The sequence below is a fragment of the Aquarana catesbeiana genome, linkage group LG09 (genome assembly GCF_042186555.1).
Source record: "Aquarana catesbeiana isolate 2022-GZ linkage group LG09, ASM4218655v1, whole genome shotgun sequence".
Lineage (NCBI taxonomy): Eukaryota > Metazoa > Chordata > Amphibia > Anura > Ranidae > Aquarana > Aquarana catesbeiana.
Window position 1 is genome coordinate 293,907,550 of NC_133332.1, and position 19,294 is coordinate 293,926,843.

The window sequence follows — 19,294 nt, forward strand, 5'->3', positions numbered from 1 at the left end:
GGCACTATAAGAAGGCCTCATTCATATAAGAAGCATATCTATTATTTCTGTTACTCGAAGGACTTCTGTATGTGATCTAAACAAGTACCAAATCCAGATACTATGTACAAGTCCCTTAGAGTAAACAAGAAATGTCCTTTACTTTCCCTGGAGTCACACCACTTGCTTTGTGTGTTACGTACACTTCAGTTGCCATGCGTTGGCATGCTTTTTTATGCATCGTGGTGTTGTTTACATTCCTTAACGCGAGTTACAACATGTTGTAGTTAGTTTTGTCACATTTAAATGCAGAAGGTTTTTGATATTCACCCAGCATACCTCATGGCAGAGGGTTGGAGTGAACTAGGCCTACTGGAAACCAAGGATTTCAGCTTGTCATTGTATTGGGCCTACGTTGAGCAACGCAATAGAATGAACTTGGTCCAACAAGCTCTGATTGAGCTAGGTCCTCCTTCAATCGTCCCACCACATGATTCCAGACAATACAGCGTATAGTGTGAGGACTTCAGAAACAGAGACTGTACAGTCAATCCTCTAGCAGTGGGCAGGACTAGGTGTGGATAGGTGCTGAATGACAAGCAGTGGCGTCGCTAGGGGGGGCGGGAGGTGCGGTCTGCACTCAGGTGACACCCGCCAGAGGGTGACACCAGGCTGAGACTGGCACTGGCCCCCCTGGCTCCCTCCTTCCCTTCCAGATCTCCTCAGTTGCATGTGATGTGCGGGGAAAGTGGGGGAGGAGGGAGTAAGGCAGACACAGAGGTGTCTGGAGTCTGACACTTATTGTCCCACACGCCGCAATCATCTCTTTCCCCGCTGGCTGCACTCACTGCAGACCAGACTATAAGCGCCTCCTCCTCGGGTCTGACGTTTCTTGTACACAGATGAGGAAGAGCAGAGGAAGAGGAAGAGGGACAGCACGCCACAGCACCTGCCTGGAGCCGAGGTATTGCAGAAGAGGGGGACATCTATGCTGCTAGGAGTCATTTTAGGGAGGGGGAGGGGAGGTTGAGGGTAACTATGTACTAGGGGGTGCTTTTTTGAGTTAGAAATTACTTGTGCTAAAAGGAGGGGGGGCAGATTTGACGTTTAACCCCCTCAGCACAATTCCTCTCCCCTCCCAAAGCACCCCCTAGCACATATCCTCTAAACCACACCCCCCAAAATCAAAGATCCCACCCCAGTTCCATCCATCCCCGCCTGATCCCATCCCTGCTCCATCCACCCCCCATCCCATCCCAGCTCCATCCGCCCCCCCATCCCATCCCAGCTCCATACAACCCCCGATCCCATCCCTGCTCCATCCACCCCCCCATTCCATCTCCACCTATCCCTGCTCCATCCACCCCTTCCCATCCCTGCTCTATCCGCCCCATCCCAGCTCCATCCATCCCCCCAATCCCATCCTTGCTCCATCCACTCCTATCTCAGCTCCATCCATCCCCCCGATCCCATCCCTTCTCCATCCCAGCTCCATTCACAACACAGATGGAATCCCGGCTCCATCCACCACCCAACCCCATCCCGGCTCCATCCATTCCCCTGATCCCATCCTGGCTCCATCTACCCCCCCAATCCAATTCCAGCTCCATCCACCCCCCATTCACATCCTGTCTCCATCCACCACCCCATCCCAGCTCCATTCACAACCCAGATCCCATCTTGTCTCCATCCACCACACGATCCCATCCTGGCTCCATCCATCCCCACAATCCTTTTCCAGCTCCATCCACCCCCCCAATCACATCCTGGCTCCATCCACCACCCCATCCCAGGTCCATCCATTCCCCAGATTCCATCCTGGCTCCATCCATTCCCCAGATTTCATCCCGGCTCCATCCATTCCCCTAAATCCATCCCGCCTCCATCCACTCCCCTGATTTCATCCTGGCTCCATCCATTCCCCTGATTCCATCCCGGCTCCATCCATTCCCCTGATTCCATCCTGGCTCCATCCATTCCCCTGATTCCATCCCGGCTCCATCCATTCCCCTGATTCCATCCCGGCTCCATCCATTCCCCTGATTCCATCCCGGCTCTATCCATTCCCCTGATTCCATCCCGGCTCTATCCATTCCCCTGATTCCATCCCGGCTCCATCCATTCCCCTGATTCCATCCCGGCTCCATCCATTCCCCTGATTCCATCCCGGCTCCATCCATTCCCCTGATTCCATCCCGGCTCTATCCATTCCCCTGATTCCATCCCGGCTCTATCCATTCCCCTGATTCCATCCCGGCTCTATCCATTCCCCTGATTCCATTCCCGCTCCATCCATTCCCCTGATTCCATCCCGGCTGCATCCATTCCCCCGATCCTATTCCAGCTCCATCCACCCCTCCCAATAACATCCCGGCTCCATCCACCATGCATTCCCCTGATTCCATCCTGGCTCCATCCATTCCCTGGGGGGTGACACCATGTTTTACCACACCAGGTGACACCAAACCTAGTGATGCCACTGTTGATGAGCTACAGGGCTGTAAATCAGCAGTAACAAGGTTGACAACCAAACCCCCTGTAACATATTCTCCTACCAGTGCAGGCAGGGACAGCCTATAGAGCAAGAACAGTGCTGATTTTAATTCAGGAGCAGTGCAGCATTGTTGCCACCCCATCACAGGAAGCTGTTTTAGGTGGTCTTCACTGGCAGGATCAATGGGTATTTGTGTGGACTTTATAGGATTAATGATAAAAAAAGTTACAGTCACAATTATAATTAACTGCTGCAGCACATCATATTTTTTACAATAGGAAGCCATAGTGGTCACTGAAAGTTCAACTTTTTTCTCTACATAAAGATGGCCTAGGCTATAAGAAGATTGCCAAGACCCTAAAACTGAGCTGCAGCACGGTGGCCAACCTGTAAAACCAGCGGTTTAACAGGACAAGTTCCACTCAGAACAGGCCTCGCCATGGTTGACCAAAGAAGCTGAGTGCACGTGCTCAGCGTCATACCCAGAGCTTGTCTTTGGGAAATAGACGTATAAGTGCTGCCAGTATTGCTGCACAGGTTAAAGGGGTCAGCCTGTCAGTGCTCAGACCATACGCCACACACTGCATCAAATTGGTCTGCATGGCTGTTGTCCCAAAAGGAAGCCTCTTCTAAAGCTGATGCACAAGAAAGCCGCAAACAGTTTGCTGAAGACAAGCGGACTAAGGACATGAATTACTGGAACCATGTCCTGTGGTCTGATGAGACCAAGATAAACTTATTTGGTTCAGATGGTGTCAAGCGTGTGTGGCGGCAACCAGGTGAAGAGTACAAAGACAAGTGTGTCTTGCCTAGAGTCAAGCATGGTGGTGGGAGTGTCATGGTCTGGGGCTGCATGAGTGCTGCCGGCACTGGGGAGCTACAGGTCATTGAGGGAGCCATGAATGCCAACATGTACTGTGATATACTGAAGCAGAGCATGATCCCCTCCCTTCGGAGACTGGGCCGCAGGGCAGTATTCCAACATAATAATGACCCCAAACACACATCCAAGATGACCGCTGCCTACTAAAGAAGTTGAGGGTAAAGGTAATGGACTGGCCAAGCATGTCTCCAGACCTAAACCCTATTGAGCATCTGTGAGACATCCTCAAACAGAAGGTGGAGGAGCACAAGATCTCTAACATCCACCAGTTCCGTGATGTCGTCATGGAGGAGTGGAAGAGGACTCCAGTGGCAACTTGTGAAACGCTGGTGAACTCCATGCCCAAGAGTAACCCTCTTGGGCATGGAGTTCACCAGAGTTTCACAAGTTGCCACTGGAGTCCTCTTCAGTGCTGGAAAATAATAGTGGCCACAGAAAATATTGACACTTTGGGCCCAATTTGGACATTTTCACTTAGGGGTGTACTCACTTTTGTTGCCAGTGGTTTAGACATTAATGGCTGTGTGTCGAGTTATTTTCAGGGGACAGAAAATTTACACAAGCTGTACACTCACTGCTTTACATTGTAGCAAAGTGTCATTTGTTCAGTGTTGTCACATAAAAAGACATAATAAAATATTTACAAAAATGTGACGGGTGTACTCACTTTTTTGCGCTACTGTATACTGCTAACAAGCAGTAAGGGGGTGTGTAACACTACCCCCGAAGGAGCCGCGTGGTAATTTGGGTTCTACTCCTTAACTCCAAGAACAACACCACCTTCTCTGACACACCTGATTGAATAAAAGTCACTGAAAAAAATGAGTATAGATATCTTTTAACTCAGCCTTGAATTAGCACCAGGAAATAGGACACAAGACTGTTTAGTGCTAAATTAACTCAATGTATTCGTTTGGGTTAGAATAAATGGTAGTAGTTCATGAAGGCAGAGGAGTGTATAGCGACCTGCAGGGGAACATCAGAATGATTTTGTACAACCTGGGATGCCTGGCGGGAGCATACCAAGGGCTCAGACTTTGTTCCATCCAGCCTTGATGTTGCCCTCCTGAAGGTAGCAGACCCACCTGATCTCTGAGTAGAGACTGTTCATTCATTTCTTCATGCAAGGTATTGCATAACATTTTCTGTCTGTATAACTGTGCATGCCAGTGTGAGTGGTCTCGAGCTTTTAATCAGGTATAAATAGGCGTTCAATCCTATCCTACCCCCATGTTTTTCCTATTTATTTTTTTGGTTTGTCTACTACTTATGTTTTACTCATGGGATAATAGGTGCTAGGTGAATAATGCTCAGTTGATGAAGACAACTCAATACTAGTGTCTTGGTGACACCTGGCACCCAATGGACCGTACTATGGATGCCAGGGTAAACCTCCCATGTGGTGTTTCCATTCTGGGGTTCGTCGACTGTCTTTATGACTATTATGATCGTCAAGATAGCCTTCCTATCCTGCTGGGTTGGCCCTTGACAACACCATTACTTGCAACGTCGCCTATTCCTGGTTAGGGATGAGCTTCGAGTTCGAGTCGAACTCATGTGGGACTCGAACATCGGCTGTTCGCCAGTTCGCCGAACAGCAAACAATTTGGGGTGTTCGTGGCAAATTCGAAAGCCGCGGAACACCCTTTAAAAGTCTATGGGAGAAATCAAAAGTGCTAATTTTAAAGGCTTATATGCATGGTATTGTCATAAAAAGTGTTTGGGGACCTGGGTCCTGCCCCAGGGGACATGTATCAATGCAAAAAGGATTTTTAAAAACTGCTGTTTTTTTGGGAGCAGTGATTTTAATAAAGCTTAAACAATAAAAGTGTAATATTCCTTTAAATTTCGTACCTGGGGGGTGTCTATAGTATGCCTGTAAAGGGGCGCATGTTTCCCGTGTTTAGAACAGTCTGACAGCAAAATGAAAGGAAAAAGTAATTTAAAACTACTCACGGCTATAATGAATTGTCGGTCTGACAATACACATAAGAGTTCATTGATAAAAACGTCATGGGATTTCCCCACAGGTGAACCCCGAACCAAAATTAAAAAAAAAAATGGCGTGGGGATCCCCCTAAATTCTATACCAGGCCCTTCAGGTCTGGTGTGGATATTAAGGGGAACCCTGCGCCAAAATAAAAAAAAATGGCGTGGGGGTCCCCCTCAAAATCCATACCAGACCCTTCAGGTCTGGTATGGATTTTAACGGGAACCCTGCACCAAAATTTTTTTTTAAAAATGGCGTGGGGTCCCCCCAAAAATCCATACCAGACCCTTATCCGAGCATGCAACCTGGCAGGCCGCAGGAAAAGAGGGGCGGACGATAAAGCGCCCCCCCGAACCGTACCAGGCCACATGCTCTCAACATTGGGAGGGTGCTTTGAGGTAGCCCCCCAAAGTACCTTGTCCCCATGCTGATGAGGACAAGGGCCTCATCCCCACAACCCTTGGCCGGTGGTTGTGGGGGTCTGCGGGGGGCTTATCGGAATCTGGAAGCCCCCTTTAACAAGGGGACCCCAAGATCCCACCCCCCCTGTGTGAATTGGTAATGGGGTACAAATTTGTACCCCTACCATTTCACAAAAAAAGTGTCAAAACACAAGACGGTTTTTGACAAGTCCTTTATTAATTCTTCTTTCCGCTTCTTCTTCCATCTTCTTTCTTCTGGTCTTCCTTCGGTGTTCTTCTTCCTCCATCTTCTTCTTCATCATCTTCTTCCTCCGCTCTTCTCGTCCCGCATTTTCCTCCAGGCTTCTTCTCTGCTCCGTCAGCATGATCCGCCTCAGTGGGAGTCTTCAGCCGTGTGACACTTCGCTTCTTCAGACACTTCTTTTATAACGGAGGTCGGGGCCACCCAGTGACCTCGTCCCCCTCTGACAACACAGGGAAAGCCACAGGGAAGTCCTGTGAATTCCCTGTGCGTCAGAGGAGGGCCCCACCCTCCGTTATATAAGAAATGTCAGAAGAAGCGAAGCGTCACACGGCTGAAGACTCCCACTGAGGCGGATCATGCGTATGGAGCGGAGAAGAAGCCTGGAGGAAGATGCGGGACGAGAAGAGCGGAGGAAGAAGATGATGAAGAAGAAGAAGAACACCAGAAGAAAGAAGATGGAAGAAGAAGCAGAAAGAAGAAGAAATTAATAAAGGACTCGTCAAAAACCGTCTCTTGTGTTTTTTAACCATTTTGACACTTTTTTGGTGAAATGGTAGGGGTACATTAGTACCCCATTACCAATTCACACGGGGGGGGGGTCGGGATCTGGGGGTCCCCTTGTTAAAGGGGGCTTCCAGATTCCGAGAAGCCCCCCATCCACAGACCCCCACAACCACCGGCCAAGGGTTGTGAGGATGAGGCCCTTGTCCTCATCAACATGGGGACAAGGTGCTTTGGGGGGCTACCTCAAAGCACCCTCCCAATGGTGAGGGCATGTGGCCTGGTACGGTTCAGGAGGGGGGGCGCTCTCTCGTCCCCCCTCTTTTCCTGCAGCCTGCCAGGTTGCATGCTCAGATAAGGGTCTGGAATGGATTTTTGGGGGGACCCCACGCCATTTTTTTTTAAAATTTTGGCGTGGGGTTCCCCTTAAAATCCATACCAGACCTGAAGGGTCTGGTATGGATTTTGAGGGGGACCCCCCCTACATTTTTTTTTAAAAATTTTGGTGCGGGGTTCCCCTTAATAGCCATACCAGACCTGAAGGGCCTGGTATGGAATTTAGGGGGACCCCCACGCCATTTTGTTTTTTAAATTATGGTTCGGGGTTCCCCTGTGGGGAAATCCCATGCAGTTTTTATCAATGAACTTTTATGTGCATTGTCGGACCGACAATTCATTAATAGCCGCGAGTAGGTTTAAATGAGACTGTTTTAAACACGGGAAACATGCGCCCCTTTACAGGCATACCATAGACCCCCCCCCCCCCCCCCGGTACGAAATTTAAAGGAATATTACATTTTTATTGTTTCACTTTAAGCATTATTAAAATCCCGGACGTTTTTAAAAATTCTTTTTTGCATTGATACATGTCCCCTGGGGCAGGACCCAGGTCCCCAAACACTTTTTATGACAATAACTTGCACATAAGCCTTTAAAATGAGCACTTTTGATTATTCATGTTCGTGTCGCATAGACTTTAACGGTGTTCGCGTGTTCGTACAAATTTTTTGCCTGTTCGCAAGTTCTGCTGCGAACCGAACCGGGGGGTGTTCGGCTCATCCCTATTCCTGGTCCCTATCCCAGGCCAGGGTAGGGGATACTTTAACGTTTATATCGCTCTTTTACATCTTTTCATGTTACGTTGTTTATTTTATTTTTTTCTGTTGTTTTTTCATATTCAATGTAACCTCAAGGTAATTTGCTATATATTTTTTAATCATATGCCTGGCTTTGGTGCAAATGGTTGATGCTCATGATCACCCTGATCTTGTTTGTATACCTTGTATAAATTTTGAAATAAAGATTATATTAACAAAACAAAAAAGAATAAATGGTGGTTTGAGTGTAAATGAACACACAGAAAGTAGGTTCGGACACAGTCCGCTAGACAGTATCTATCAGTATGCCAAGGTATCATAGAATAGAGATCTGTATCACTACATTTGGATGAACTCATGAGTCAGCAATAAACAGTGCATATAAGCATTAACTGCAATAATGAATAATACTATAATTCATCTACAGTGCACTCTAGGAGATTGGCTAGGATATGGTGCAATGTCCCCTGAGAGGTATGTCTTAAAATAAGTGATAGGGAACTATCTCTGTGTAACAGCTATAAAGGAACAGTCTTTAGTCCTAACTCTTCAGCTGGCTAGTGTTGGGGCCCAGTTATACCACTGGTGCACATGAGAATAGTCCCAGTCAAGCCTGTAGGCAGCAATAAGGCTACTGGATGACTGGTCAGTTCCTAAAGGGCTCAGTCTCTCTAGACACAGATAGTAAATCCCCACAGCAGCAGCTCACCAGTCCCAGCGATATTGCAGCTCACCATCCAGTCACACACAGCAATTAGTCCCTTCTCTCTGCTCTGCACCCATGAGACTTTCAGTTGGCACCCCGAACTCAGCACTCCGGATCCCGCTCAGGCTGCCAGTATGCAGCAGTGGTGGTGCACACTGAACAGCAATGTGCACTCGCTGGGCTACCTCATGGCAAGAGGAAGCTGTGCCCTGTACAATCCTGGAAAATGCAGCTCTTTCCCCTCCTCCTGGCAATATCCCTCTGGGAAATGTAGTTGAGAAGCTCTTGATTACACAATAGAGTCTCTCATCTCTGGACTACAGTTCCCATAGTGCAATGCTTCCTGAACTCTTCCTGCACAGCAGCACCCTCCTCTTGCTGATATAGCTGTTAACCAGTTCAGCACTGCAGGGCAGTAGCTACAGAGAGTAGCTGCAGCCAGTGTTTCTCTCTCTCTCTCTCTCTCTCATTCTTAGCCAAGCACCTGGCTACATGTCAAAGGGACATGTTGGAAAACTTTTCTTGATCAGCAACTGCAGAGCAGTGTTAACTAGCTACCAACCGCCTGCCGCATTTGCACTGCAGCAAGTTGGCTCCCCTGTGCGAATCGCCATCACTGTATGTCGGGCGCATACACGGCGATTTGTGGGTATGCGCGCACCCATTTGTGAGCAGGGGGCCACCCGCCATCGCTCCAGAGACAGGTAGAACAGGGATCTGTCAGTGTAAACAAACAGATCCCTGTTCTGTCAGGGGAAGAGAGACAGATCGTCTGTTCCTAGTGATTAGGAACAGCGATCTGTCTCCTCCTCCAGTCAGCGGAGCCCCCATACAGTTAGCAACACCTCCCAGGGAACACACTTAACCCCTTGCTCGCCCCCTAGTGTTAACCCCTTCCCTGCCAGTGACATTTTTACAGTAATCGGTGGCTATTTTTAGCTCTGATCGCTGTATAAATGTCAATAGTCCCAAAAGTGTCTGATCTGTTCACAGCAAGGTCGTAGTTCCGCTAAAAATCGCAGATCACCGCCATTACTAGTAAAAAAAAAAATAATAATAATGCCATAAATCTATCCCATAGTTTGTAGACGCTATAACTTTTGCGCAAACCAATCAATATACGCTTATTGCGACTTTTTTTAACCAAAAATATGTAGCAGAATACATATTGGCCTAAACTGAGGAAGAAATTTGTTTTTTTTAATGGGATATTTATTAGCGCAAAAAGGAAAAATATTGTTTTGTTTTTTTTCAAAATTGGCGCTCTTTGTTTATAGCGCAAAAAATAAAAACCGCAGAGGTGATCAAATACCACCAAAAGAAGGCTCTATTTGTGGGAAAAAAAGGACATACATTTGGTTTGGGTACAACATCGCACGACCGCGCAATTGTCAGTTAAAGCGACACAGTGCCGTATCGCAAAAAATTGCCTGGTCGTTAATGGGGCAAATCCTTCTGGTCCTTAAGTGGGTAAAATACAGCGGATGCAGCTGTCAGAATACAATGTCCAGGCAGTGGGGGGGAGTGGATGGAGGAATCTGGCTGAATTAAATAAATTAGCAGTGGAAGGCCAGCTTTATCCACCAATTGGATTTCATTGTTTATTGGCAGCAGTCAGAGCAATAGTACATGTTTAAAGTGGTTGTATACCCTAATTTGTCATTTTTACCTACAGGTAAGCCTATAATAAGGCTTACCTGTAGGTGGAATGAATATCTCCTAAACCTGTACGGTTTAGGAGATATTCTCTTTGCATGCAGCCACTGACGTCAGCGGTGCATGCGCTGTGAGTGCACGGCTGAAGGTTCAGCAGATGCTGCCAGACCTTGGCGGGAAGAAGACTCGCACGCGCGTGCATGGGAGTGATGTCATCGCGGCTCTGGCCACTCACAGAGCCGGAGCCGCGAACCCGGAAGAAACGCCAAGGGCAAGATGTCAGCTCCCTCGCCGTAGACCGGGCTGCGATACGGGGGCTTTGATCGAAGGCAAGTATTTCATAATGAGCTAGTATGCGGTGCATTCTAGCTCATTATGCCTTTGCCCTGCAGGGTTTATTTTAATTTATTTTGATGTGCGGGTATATAACTGCTTTAAGAATAGTAGCTGTACTTCTCATTGAACAGACCTGTGTTTCTAGAATAAGTGGGACTGTAGCTGAACCTTTTTTTTATCACATATTCCACAGCTGAGAAGACAGTTGATTCCCTGAAGTGTACAATGAAAGTGCCACATAATCAGCAAGCCTTGCAGCCAGCATGGTGTTTGGAAGGTCAAGCAGAGACATAGATGTGAAGACAGAAGACACACATGCAGTTACACACTAGGGAGTGCCTACATCTTACTTGTACGTACAATAAAAGCACCAGGGGCCATGTCACACAATCTGATTTCAGATGTCTGGAAACACACAGCTATCCCTCTAATAGGAGGTCATTTGATTATCATAGTGTGCAGTGACAGGAGACCTTGCATAAACACATTAGCAAACATTCATGGCAATGATCATCAAAAATAAGTGGCAGATGACCCAGGAAAAACCTCTGCATTTAAGCAGGCTGCATTTATCATTTTATGATTTTACAGCAAACTAAAACTAGAATAGCTGGAGGTACAGTGCCTTGAAAAAGTATTCATACCCCTTGAAATTTTCTACATTTTGTCATGGTACAACCAAAAACGTAAATGTATTTTTTGGGGGATTTAATGTGATAGACCAACTCAAAGTGGCACATAATTGTAAAGTGGAAGGAAAATGATAAATGGTTTTCAACATTTTTTACAAATAAATATGTGAAAAGTGTGGTGTGCATTTGTATTCAGCCCCCTTTACTCTGAAACTCCTAACGAAAATCTAATGGAACCAATTGCCTTCAGAAGTCACCTAATTAGTAAATAGAGTCCACCTGTGTGTAATTTAATCTCAGTATAAATACAGCTGTTCTGTGAAGCCCTCAGAGCTTTGTTGGAGAACCTTAGTGAACAAACGGCATTATGAAGGCCAAGGAACACACCAGACAGGTCAGGGATAAAGTTGTGGAGACGTATAAAGCAGGGTTAGGTTATAAAAAAATATGCCAAGCTTTGAACATCTCACAGAGCTCTGTTCAATCCATCATCCGAAAATGGAAAGAGTATGGCACAACTGCAAACATACCAAGACATGGCCGTCCACCTAAACTGACAGGCCCGGCAAGGAGAGCATTAATCAGAGAAGCAGCCAAGAGGCCCATGGTAACTCTGGAGGAGCCGCAGAGATCCACAGCTCAGGTGGGAGAATCTGTCCACAGGACAACTATTAGTAGTGCTCTCCACAAATCTGGCCTTTATGGAAGAGTGGCAAGAAGAAAGACATTGTTGAAAGAAGGCCAAAAGAAGTCTTGTTTGCAGTTTGTGAGAAGCCATGTGGGGGACACAGCAAACATGTGGAAGAAGGTGCTCTGGTCAGATGAGACCATAATTTAACTTTTTGGCCTAAAAGCAAAACGCTATGTGCGGTGGAAAATTAACACTGCACATCACCCTGAACACACTATCCCCACCATGAAACATGGTGGTGGCAGCATTATGTTGTGGGGATGCTTTGCTCAGAGTTGATGGGAAGATGGATGGAGCCAAATACAGGGCAATCTTAAAAGAAAACCTGGGGGGGTTCACTTTCCAGAAGGACAACCACCCTAAACATACAACCAGAGCTACAATGGAATGGTTTAGATCAAAGCATATTCATGTGTTAGTCGAATGGCCCAGTCAAAGTCCAGACCTAAATCCAATTGAGAATCTGTGGCAAGACTTGAAAATTGCTGTTCACAGACGCTCTCCATTCAATCTGACAGAGCTTGAGCTATTTTGCAAAGAAGAATGGGCAAAAATGTCACTCTCTAGATGTGCAAAGCTGGTAGAGACATCCCCAAAAAGACTTGTGTCTGTAATTTGCAGCGAAAGGAGGTTCTACAAAGTATTGACTAAGAGGAGCTGAATATAAATGCACTTTTCACATATTTATTTGTAAAAAAAAAAATTGAAAACCATTTTTCATTTTCCTTCCACTTCACAATTATGTGCCACTCTGTGTTGATCTATCACATAAAATCCCAATAAAATACATTTACCTTTTTGGTTGTAACATGACAAAATGTGGAAAATTTCAAGGCGTGTGAATACTTTTTCAAGGCACTGTATACATTGACAGTGATCAACCAATGAGAACCAGTGTTAAAGCTACATTTTAATTAAACTTTTTTTCTAAAATTTAAATCAGCACCTGGGACAGTACTTAAAGCGGAGTTCCACCCAAAAGTGGAACTTCCGCTTTAAGCACTCCTCACCCCCTGACATGCCACATTTGGCATGTAATTTTTTTTTGGGGGGGGGGGTACTTAGTTTAGAGTGGGACTTCCTGTCCCACTTCCTTATTTCTGCTCTTGGCCGCCTAGGCAACTCCTCCTCTCCCCCTAGGCGGCCCCTCCCTGCCAGCAATCTTCTGGGACACGTGATAAGTCACAGAAGATTGCCTGGCCACTAGCAGAGCGCAGCGCGACTCGTGCATGTGCAGTACGCGCCCAGATCGGCTATGATGGCGCTGGCGGAGAGGAGGGGGAGAGGAGCGAGGCTTCAGCAGCCGCATCGCTGGACCGTGGGACAGGCGAGTGGGTGTTTATTTAAAGTCAGCAGCTACACTTTTTGTAGCTGCTGACTTTTAATAAACTAAAAAATGTGTGGAACTCCGCTTTAAGTTGAATGAGAAGCAACATGTTTGTCCCTTCAGTGTCATTATTGCAAATTATGCAAGAACTGTTGCAGTCCTTCGAGGTAGCCGAAACGTGTGCCACCAAAACTTCTATGCCAAGAACACCCAAACCAACTTTTAAAAGCATCAGTTTCTCAGTTCTACTTACTACTTTCAGGTCTGACTTTTACATTATCATTCCTCAATACATTATATATATATATATATATATATATATATATATATATATATATATATAATGTGTGTGTGTGTATATATATATATATATATATATACTATATTACCAAAAGTATTGGGACACCTGCCTTTACACACACATGAACTTTAATGGCATTCCAGTCTTAGTCCGTAGGGTTCAATATTGAGTTGGCCCACCCTTTGCAGCTATAACAGCTTCAACTCTTCTGGGAAGGCTGTCCACAAGGTTTAGGAGTGTGTCTATAGGAATGTTTGACCATTCTTCCAGAAGCGCATTTGTGAGGTCAGGCACTGATGTTGGATGAGAAGGCCTGGCTCGCAGTCTCTGCTCTAATTCATCCCAAAGGTGTTCTATTGGGTTGAGGTCAGGACTCTATGCAGGCCAGTCAAGTTCCTCCACCCCAAACTCACTCATCCATGTCTTTATGGACCTTGCTTTGTGCACTGGTCCAAATCATTTGGTGGAGGGGGGATTATGATGTGGGGTTGTTTCTCAGGGGTTGGGCTTGGCCCCCAACCTCCTCCTTGCACATATCCCCCCATTCTTCCTCCTAGCACAAATCCTCCTCAACCCCCATTAACCTTTCCAGCACAAATAGCCCCCTCTCATCCTCGAACATAAATGATTATTTCCTCACCCAAGGGCCACCCCAGGTGGATGGGAGCTACCCCAGCAGGGGGAATTGCATGTGTTTTGAGTGTGTGATCAGTGCGGCGGATAGGGGAAATAGCTGGAATCAATCTATTGTGGGTCTCACTGCAGCAGATGAATGCGGTACGCATGGTATATCCTCCTCCCACCGGCATTCAGCTGCTGCAGGGTGAGCCACAAAAGATGGATTCCAGCTATTTTCCCCACCTGCCACACTGATCAGTATCAGATCCCCCACCCTCTCTTCTGCATGGGCCCTTCTGTGTGCCCCCCTATAACTGCTGGCTTCCATTCTCTCCTCTCCTGCTGGCAGCAGCTGTGGGCACTGATCACTCATTGTGTCCATTCATAACTGAAGCACCGTAAACTGTTTACTGTGCTTCAGTTTATTGATGACCAGGAGCCTCTGTCTCTTGTACATTCATCTGCAGTGCAGCTGACAGTGCTGAAAGGAAATGGGGAATGTGTTTCCTCAGTCCCTTTCTCTGTCTCAAAAGTTACACTTTAGGGGTTGATTTAGACCCCTGACATCTCTTCAAAGACCCCACAACAGCGTTATAATAAAAAATTTAAAAACAATTATTGAAATAAAATTAAATATTAAAATAAAAACATAATTGTAAAAAATTATTAAAAACGTGTAAAAAAATCAGACTGGGATTTCTAATCAGACTAAAAAGCCACGCCCAAGATGTAGCATCATTAAGCCACACTGTTTGCTGCAGCCCACTATGCCTGCCGCAGGTCAACATCTCCCTGGTAGGGGCCCCAGTATATACTTGCCCAGGGGCCCACGATGCTGTTAAGGTGGCAAACCCCCCCCCCCCCCAAATTGTGTACAATTCCCTTAATTACGTACAATTTGCCTGTAAGCTGCCCCCCCCCAACTTACAGCCAGGAGACAGCACCACTACAGAGCCAGGAGCAGGTGCCGGCTGTGCTATGCTCTCCCCTCTCCTGTCAGAACTGCGCTCCTCTATAGAGCAGATGACACCGGGTCAATCCTATACCGGGGACAGCACACAGCTTGATTATCTGCCCCTATCTCCTGCAAGGGCTGCTCATCTCCCAGCAGCAGGAAATATGTGTAGAGGCAGGTAATAAGACTGCGTACAGTCGGATCTAGCGATCCTTTGCCATCTGCTGCATGGAGTAGCTCTGTTCTGACAGATGGGAGAGAGCACAGCACAGCGCACCTCCTCCCGGCTCTCTCCTCTCTGTCACTTTCCAGACTTCACTCCTCCAGCAGGCTGCCCTCCCCTTCTCTCGGTCCTGAGTGCAGGGATAGGGGGGAAGGAGTTCAGTGGTCAGGCACAAAGTTCACAGGAGGGCCGGCCTGGAGGGGGGAGGGGGGGGGGGCACTACTGAAATCTGGGGGAGGGGGGGGGCAGCTTACCCCTGTACCCGCCTAGATCTGATCATGATCCAGCCAGCTGTATACAATTCTGACACACAGCACAGGGAAGGAGACCTAATTTTGTGTCATAGTTCAGTTACACTTACATGTCTTTTCTCTCCCCCAGCCTGTGATTGGACAGTGAAAGGAGAAGCAGCAGATTGATGAGTTCCTCTCTCTGTCAGTCTGTGCTCTCCACCTATAAGCATGATTCTTGCACTGGAGCACAACTGATTGGCTCCTTGTGCTGCTTCTCCCTCCCACACTTTAACCACTTGCCGACCGCTGCACGCCGATATACGACGGCACAATGGCAGCGGTGGGAAAATGGGCGTACCTGTATGTCCCCTTTAAGAGCCGGGGATAGCAGGCACGTGCAGCGTGACCGTGCCCATGGGACCAGCGGACTCCATGTCTCCCGGCGATCGTATCACGGAGCCTCAGAACGGGGAAGTGCCTATGTAAACAAGGCACTTCTCTGTTCTGGCTTGTGTCATGACAGAGATCACCGCTCCCTGTCATCGGGAGCAGTGATCGCGGTCACATGACTTGAAGCCCATCCCCCCCACTCCCTAAGACACACTTAACCCCTTCATCGCCCCCTAGTGGTTAACCCCTTCACTGCCAGTGTCATTTACACAGTAATCAATGCATTTTTATAGCACTGATCGCTGTATAAATGACAATGATCCCAAAATAGTGTCAAAATTGTCTGATGTGTCCGCCATAATGTCGCAGTCACGATAAAAATTGCAGATCGCCGCCATTACTAATGAAAAAAAAATGCCATAAAACTATCCCCTATTTTGTAGACGCTATAACTTTTGCGCAAACTAATCAATATATACGCTTATTGAGATTTTTTTTTTAACCAAAAATATGTATAAGAATATATATCGGCCTAAACTGAGGAAAAAAATATATTTTTTTACATATTTTTGAGGGATATTTATTATAGCAAAAAGTAAAAAATAGTGCGTTTTTTTTTTTTCAAAATGTACGTTTTGTTTTTTTTATCTATAGCGCAAAAAATAAAAACTGCAGAAGTGATCAAATACCATCAAAAGAAAGCTCAAAAAGGATGTCATTTTTATTTGGGTGCAACGTCGCACGATTGTCAGTTAAAGCGACGCCGTGCCGAATTGCAAAAAATGCTCTGGTCAGGAAGGGGGTAAAATCTTCCGGGGCTGAAGCGGTTAAGCTCTGTTGTACAGGGAATGTAAGATGCTTATATCAGGTCAAATATGGGTACTTACACTGCTTGCATTAACAATATGGATATATCTATCTGTTATATCTTCCTTGAATTCAGCTTTAATTGGGTAAGAAAAGAAGTTGGAATGACAATTACCTGTTCCTTAGGTTCCAACTCCTTTGGTGTTATGGGCTCATCTGAGAAAGAGGCGCGGAAATTCTGGGGGTTGAATTCTAGAGCAAAGGGGATAAAAAGGTATTACCATTGAAGGTAGGGCAATCACATAGTAGAATACATAAGTAGTGTACTCACCTTCTACTCCAAGACCTTCGGGGAAAAGAAGTCCTTGTACAGCACAACAAATGTCCTCAAAGATACAGTCCTCCTCTCTGTCTGCATCAAACTGGAAGTTGGGAACCAAAAACAGAACTATTTACTAACCTGACATGAGAGAATTACCATTGCTGATCTCCTTATGAAATTGCTATTTGCCTGTTATGCTGATCCACTGATCTCACATCACCACTGACAGTATGCAGATCAAGAAAGTCACAGAAAAGTCAGCAGACTTTATTATCTGTGTACTTGTTTTGGGTTAGTGACTCTGACTAATGAAGCCATGGGATCAGCATGATAGCCAGGCAACTAGCACTTTCAGAAGCAGAAGTCAGGGGTTTACTTTAAAGGGTACCTCTACTTTTGTGGGGAAAAAAATAGCAAGTAAAGAAAATTAATATGGCATATTTATAATCGCTGAGTTTATTAAAGTCATATTGTAAATTAATATTCTTAAAAACGACCTTTCATTTTCCATCTGCAGTGCTATCATTTTCTGTTAAATGCAATATGGCAACCTCGAGGCGTTCAGTACACAGATGGTCTACAGAACGCCCCCTCGGATATGTAATTTCCTGCTTGTGTGATTGTCTCACTGATTTTCCCAGAAGTCTGCACTAAGATACACGTCAGATTTTGGGCATCCCTTGCAATAACATTTTCATTTTTGATGAGATACTCCCAAAGGGAAATGACTTCTAAGGGGGTGGAGACCTTGCCACTTTCCTCATTAGAACCCCAGCAAGTTCAGCAGCTGATTGATAATTGTGAAATCAGTCCCATTAGATTTACTTACCACATAGACACAGACAAACTAACTGCTATTTCTGCAGAATAACAGAAGGACGGAATCTGCAACAAAGTTTGTTAAAATCCCTGCAATGTACATAGATCACCCAGAGGGGAATGATTTTGTTCTTCCAGATGCTGTTGAGGGTTCCTTGAGCTGTGGCTGAGTGATTTCCCATCTGATGGTGCCACTGGACAGAGCCAGCAACATGACACCAATTAACTTTTTAGCTGTTTGTAAGGGTGGCATTTTGGCTCCCGCTGTAAGGGAGGCATTCTTCCCTGATCACCAATGTAAGGGGGATTGGGGGGGGGGGGGCATTTTTTCTTTTGACCACCAATGTAAGGGGAGCAGTCTTCCCATTGATTACTAATGTAAGGGGGGAATTCTTCCCTGATCACCAATGTAGGGAGGATAATCTTCCCTGATCACCATAGTAAGGGAGTATTCTTCCCACTAACCACTAATGTAAGGGAGGCAGTGTTTCCACTGATCCTCAATGTAAGGGGGGTAATCTTCCCGATCACCAATGTGAAAGGGGTAAGCTTTCCTGATCACCAATGTAAGGGGGGTAATCTTTCCTGATCACCAATGTAAGGGGGGTAATCTTTCCTGATCACCAATGTAAGGGGGTATTCTTCTCTGTTCACCAATGTAAGGGGGGTAATCTTTCCTGATCACCAATGTAAGAGGGGGCATTCTTCCCTGATCACAATATGAAGGCATTCTTCCTACTAATCACCAAAATAAGGGAAACAGTCTTCCCACTGATCCTCAATGTAAGGGGAGCAATCTTCCCCACTGACCACCAATGTAAGGGGAGCAATCTTCCCCACTGATCCTCAATGTAAGGGGAGCAGTCTTCCCACTGATCCTCAATGTAAGGGGAGCAATCTTCCCCACTGACCACCAATGTAAGGGGAGCAGTCTTCCCACTGATCCTCAATGTAAGGGGGTTATTCTTCCCTGATCACCAATTTAAGGGGCATTCTTCCCACTGACCCCTAAAAGAAAAGATTTTAGTAGAGATTTGAAAATTCTTTAAAGGGTTCCTCTGGAGAAAAAAGGTTGAGCAAGGCTGGTCTAGAGAGTACAAACTGAATAAATCCAATGAATATTTGGATTAAAATAACAAAACAGCAAACGTGATGGTATCACTGAAAGAAAATACTCCCAAGTACTATAAAACGTTTCAATCAATTCAAAAATGAAACGCAAAGATGATGTTTCTGTGGCCAGCAAAGGAAACCATCAGATGACTCAACCCAACAGGCTCCAAGAATTTTGTTTAGTTTTTGCTCTTATCGAAAATACACTCTTCAGAGTTATCTCATGCTATTTTATCAGTAATGTTACCTCGTGAACTACAGAACACCTCCGCCTTATGCAGGGGCGTAACTAGAAATAGCAGGGCCCCATAGCAAAATGTTGTATGGGGCCCCCCTGCAAACAGCCCCCCCCCACAGCTGCCCTAGTGTCAATGCAGCGTGACCTGTGTCCAATGCAGCGTGACCTGTGCCACATACAGCGTGACCTGTGCAGCGTGACCCATACAGCGTGACCTGTGCCCCATACAGCGTGACCTGTGCCCCATACAGCGTGACCTGTGCCACATACAGCGTGACCTGTGCCCCATACAGCGTGACCTGTGCCCCATACAGCCT

The 19,294-nt window shown here is 46.2% G+C and overlaps 1 protein-coding gene across 1 annotated transcript in view; it reads right to left on the bottom strand.

The window, feature by feature from the left end:
- Positions 1-19,294, bottom strand: part of AK1 (adenylate kinase 1) — a 176,006-nt gene that overhangs the window by 103,329 nt on the left and 53,383 nt on the right. The window contains exons 7-8 of the mRNA XM_073600458.1: positions 16,817-16,907; positions 16,661-16,737 (exon numbers count right to left, since the gene is read on the bottom strand). Coding sequence (XP_073456559.1) covers positions 16,661-16,737; positions 16,817-16,907 — 168 coding nt within the window. The remainder of the gene's footprint in view (positions 1-16,660; positions 16,738-16,816; positions 16,908-19,294) is intronic.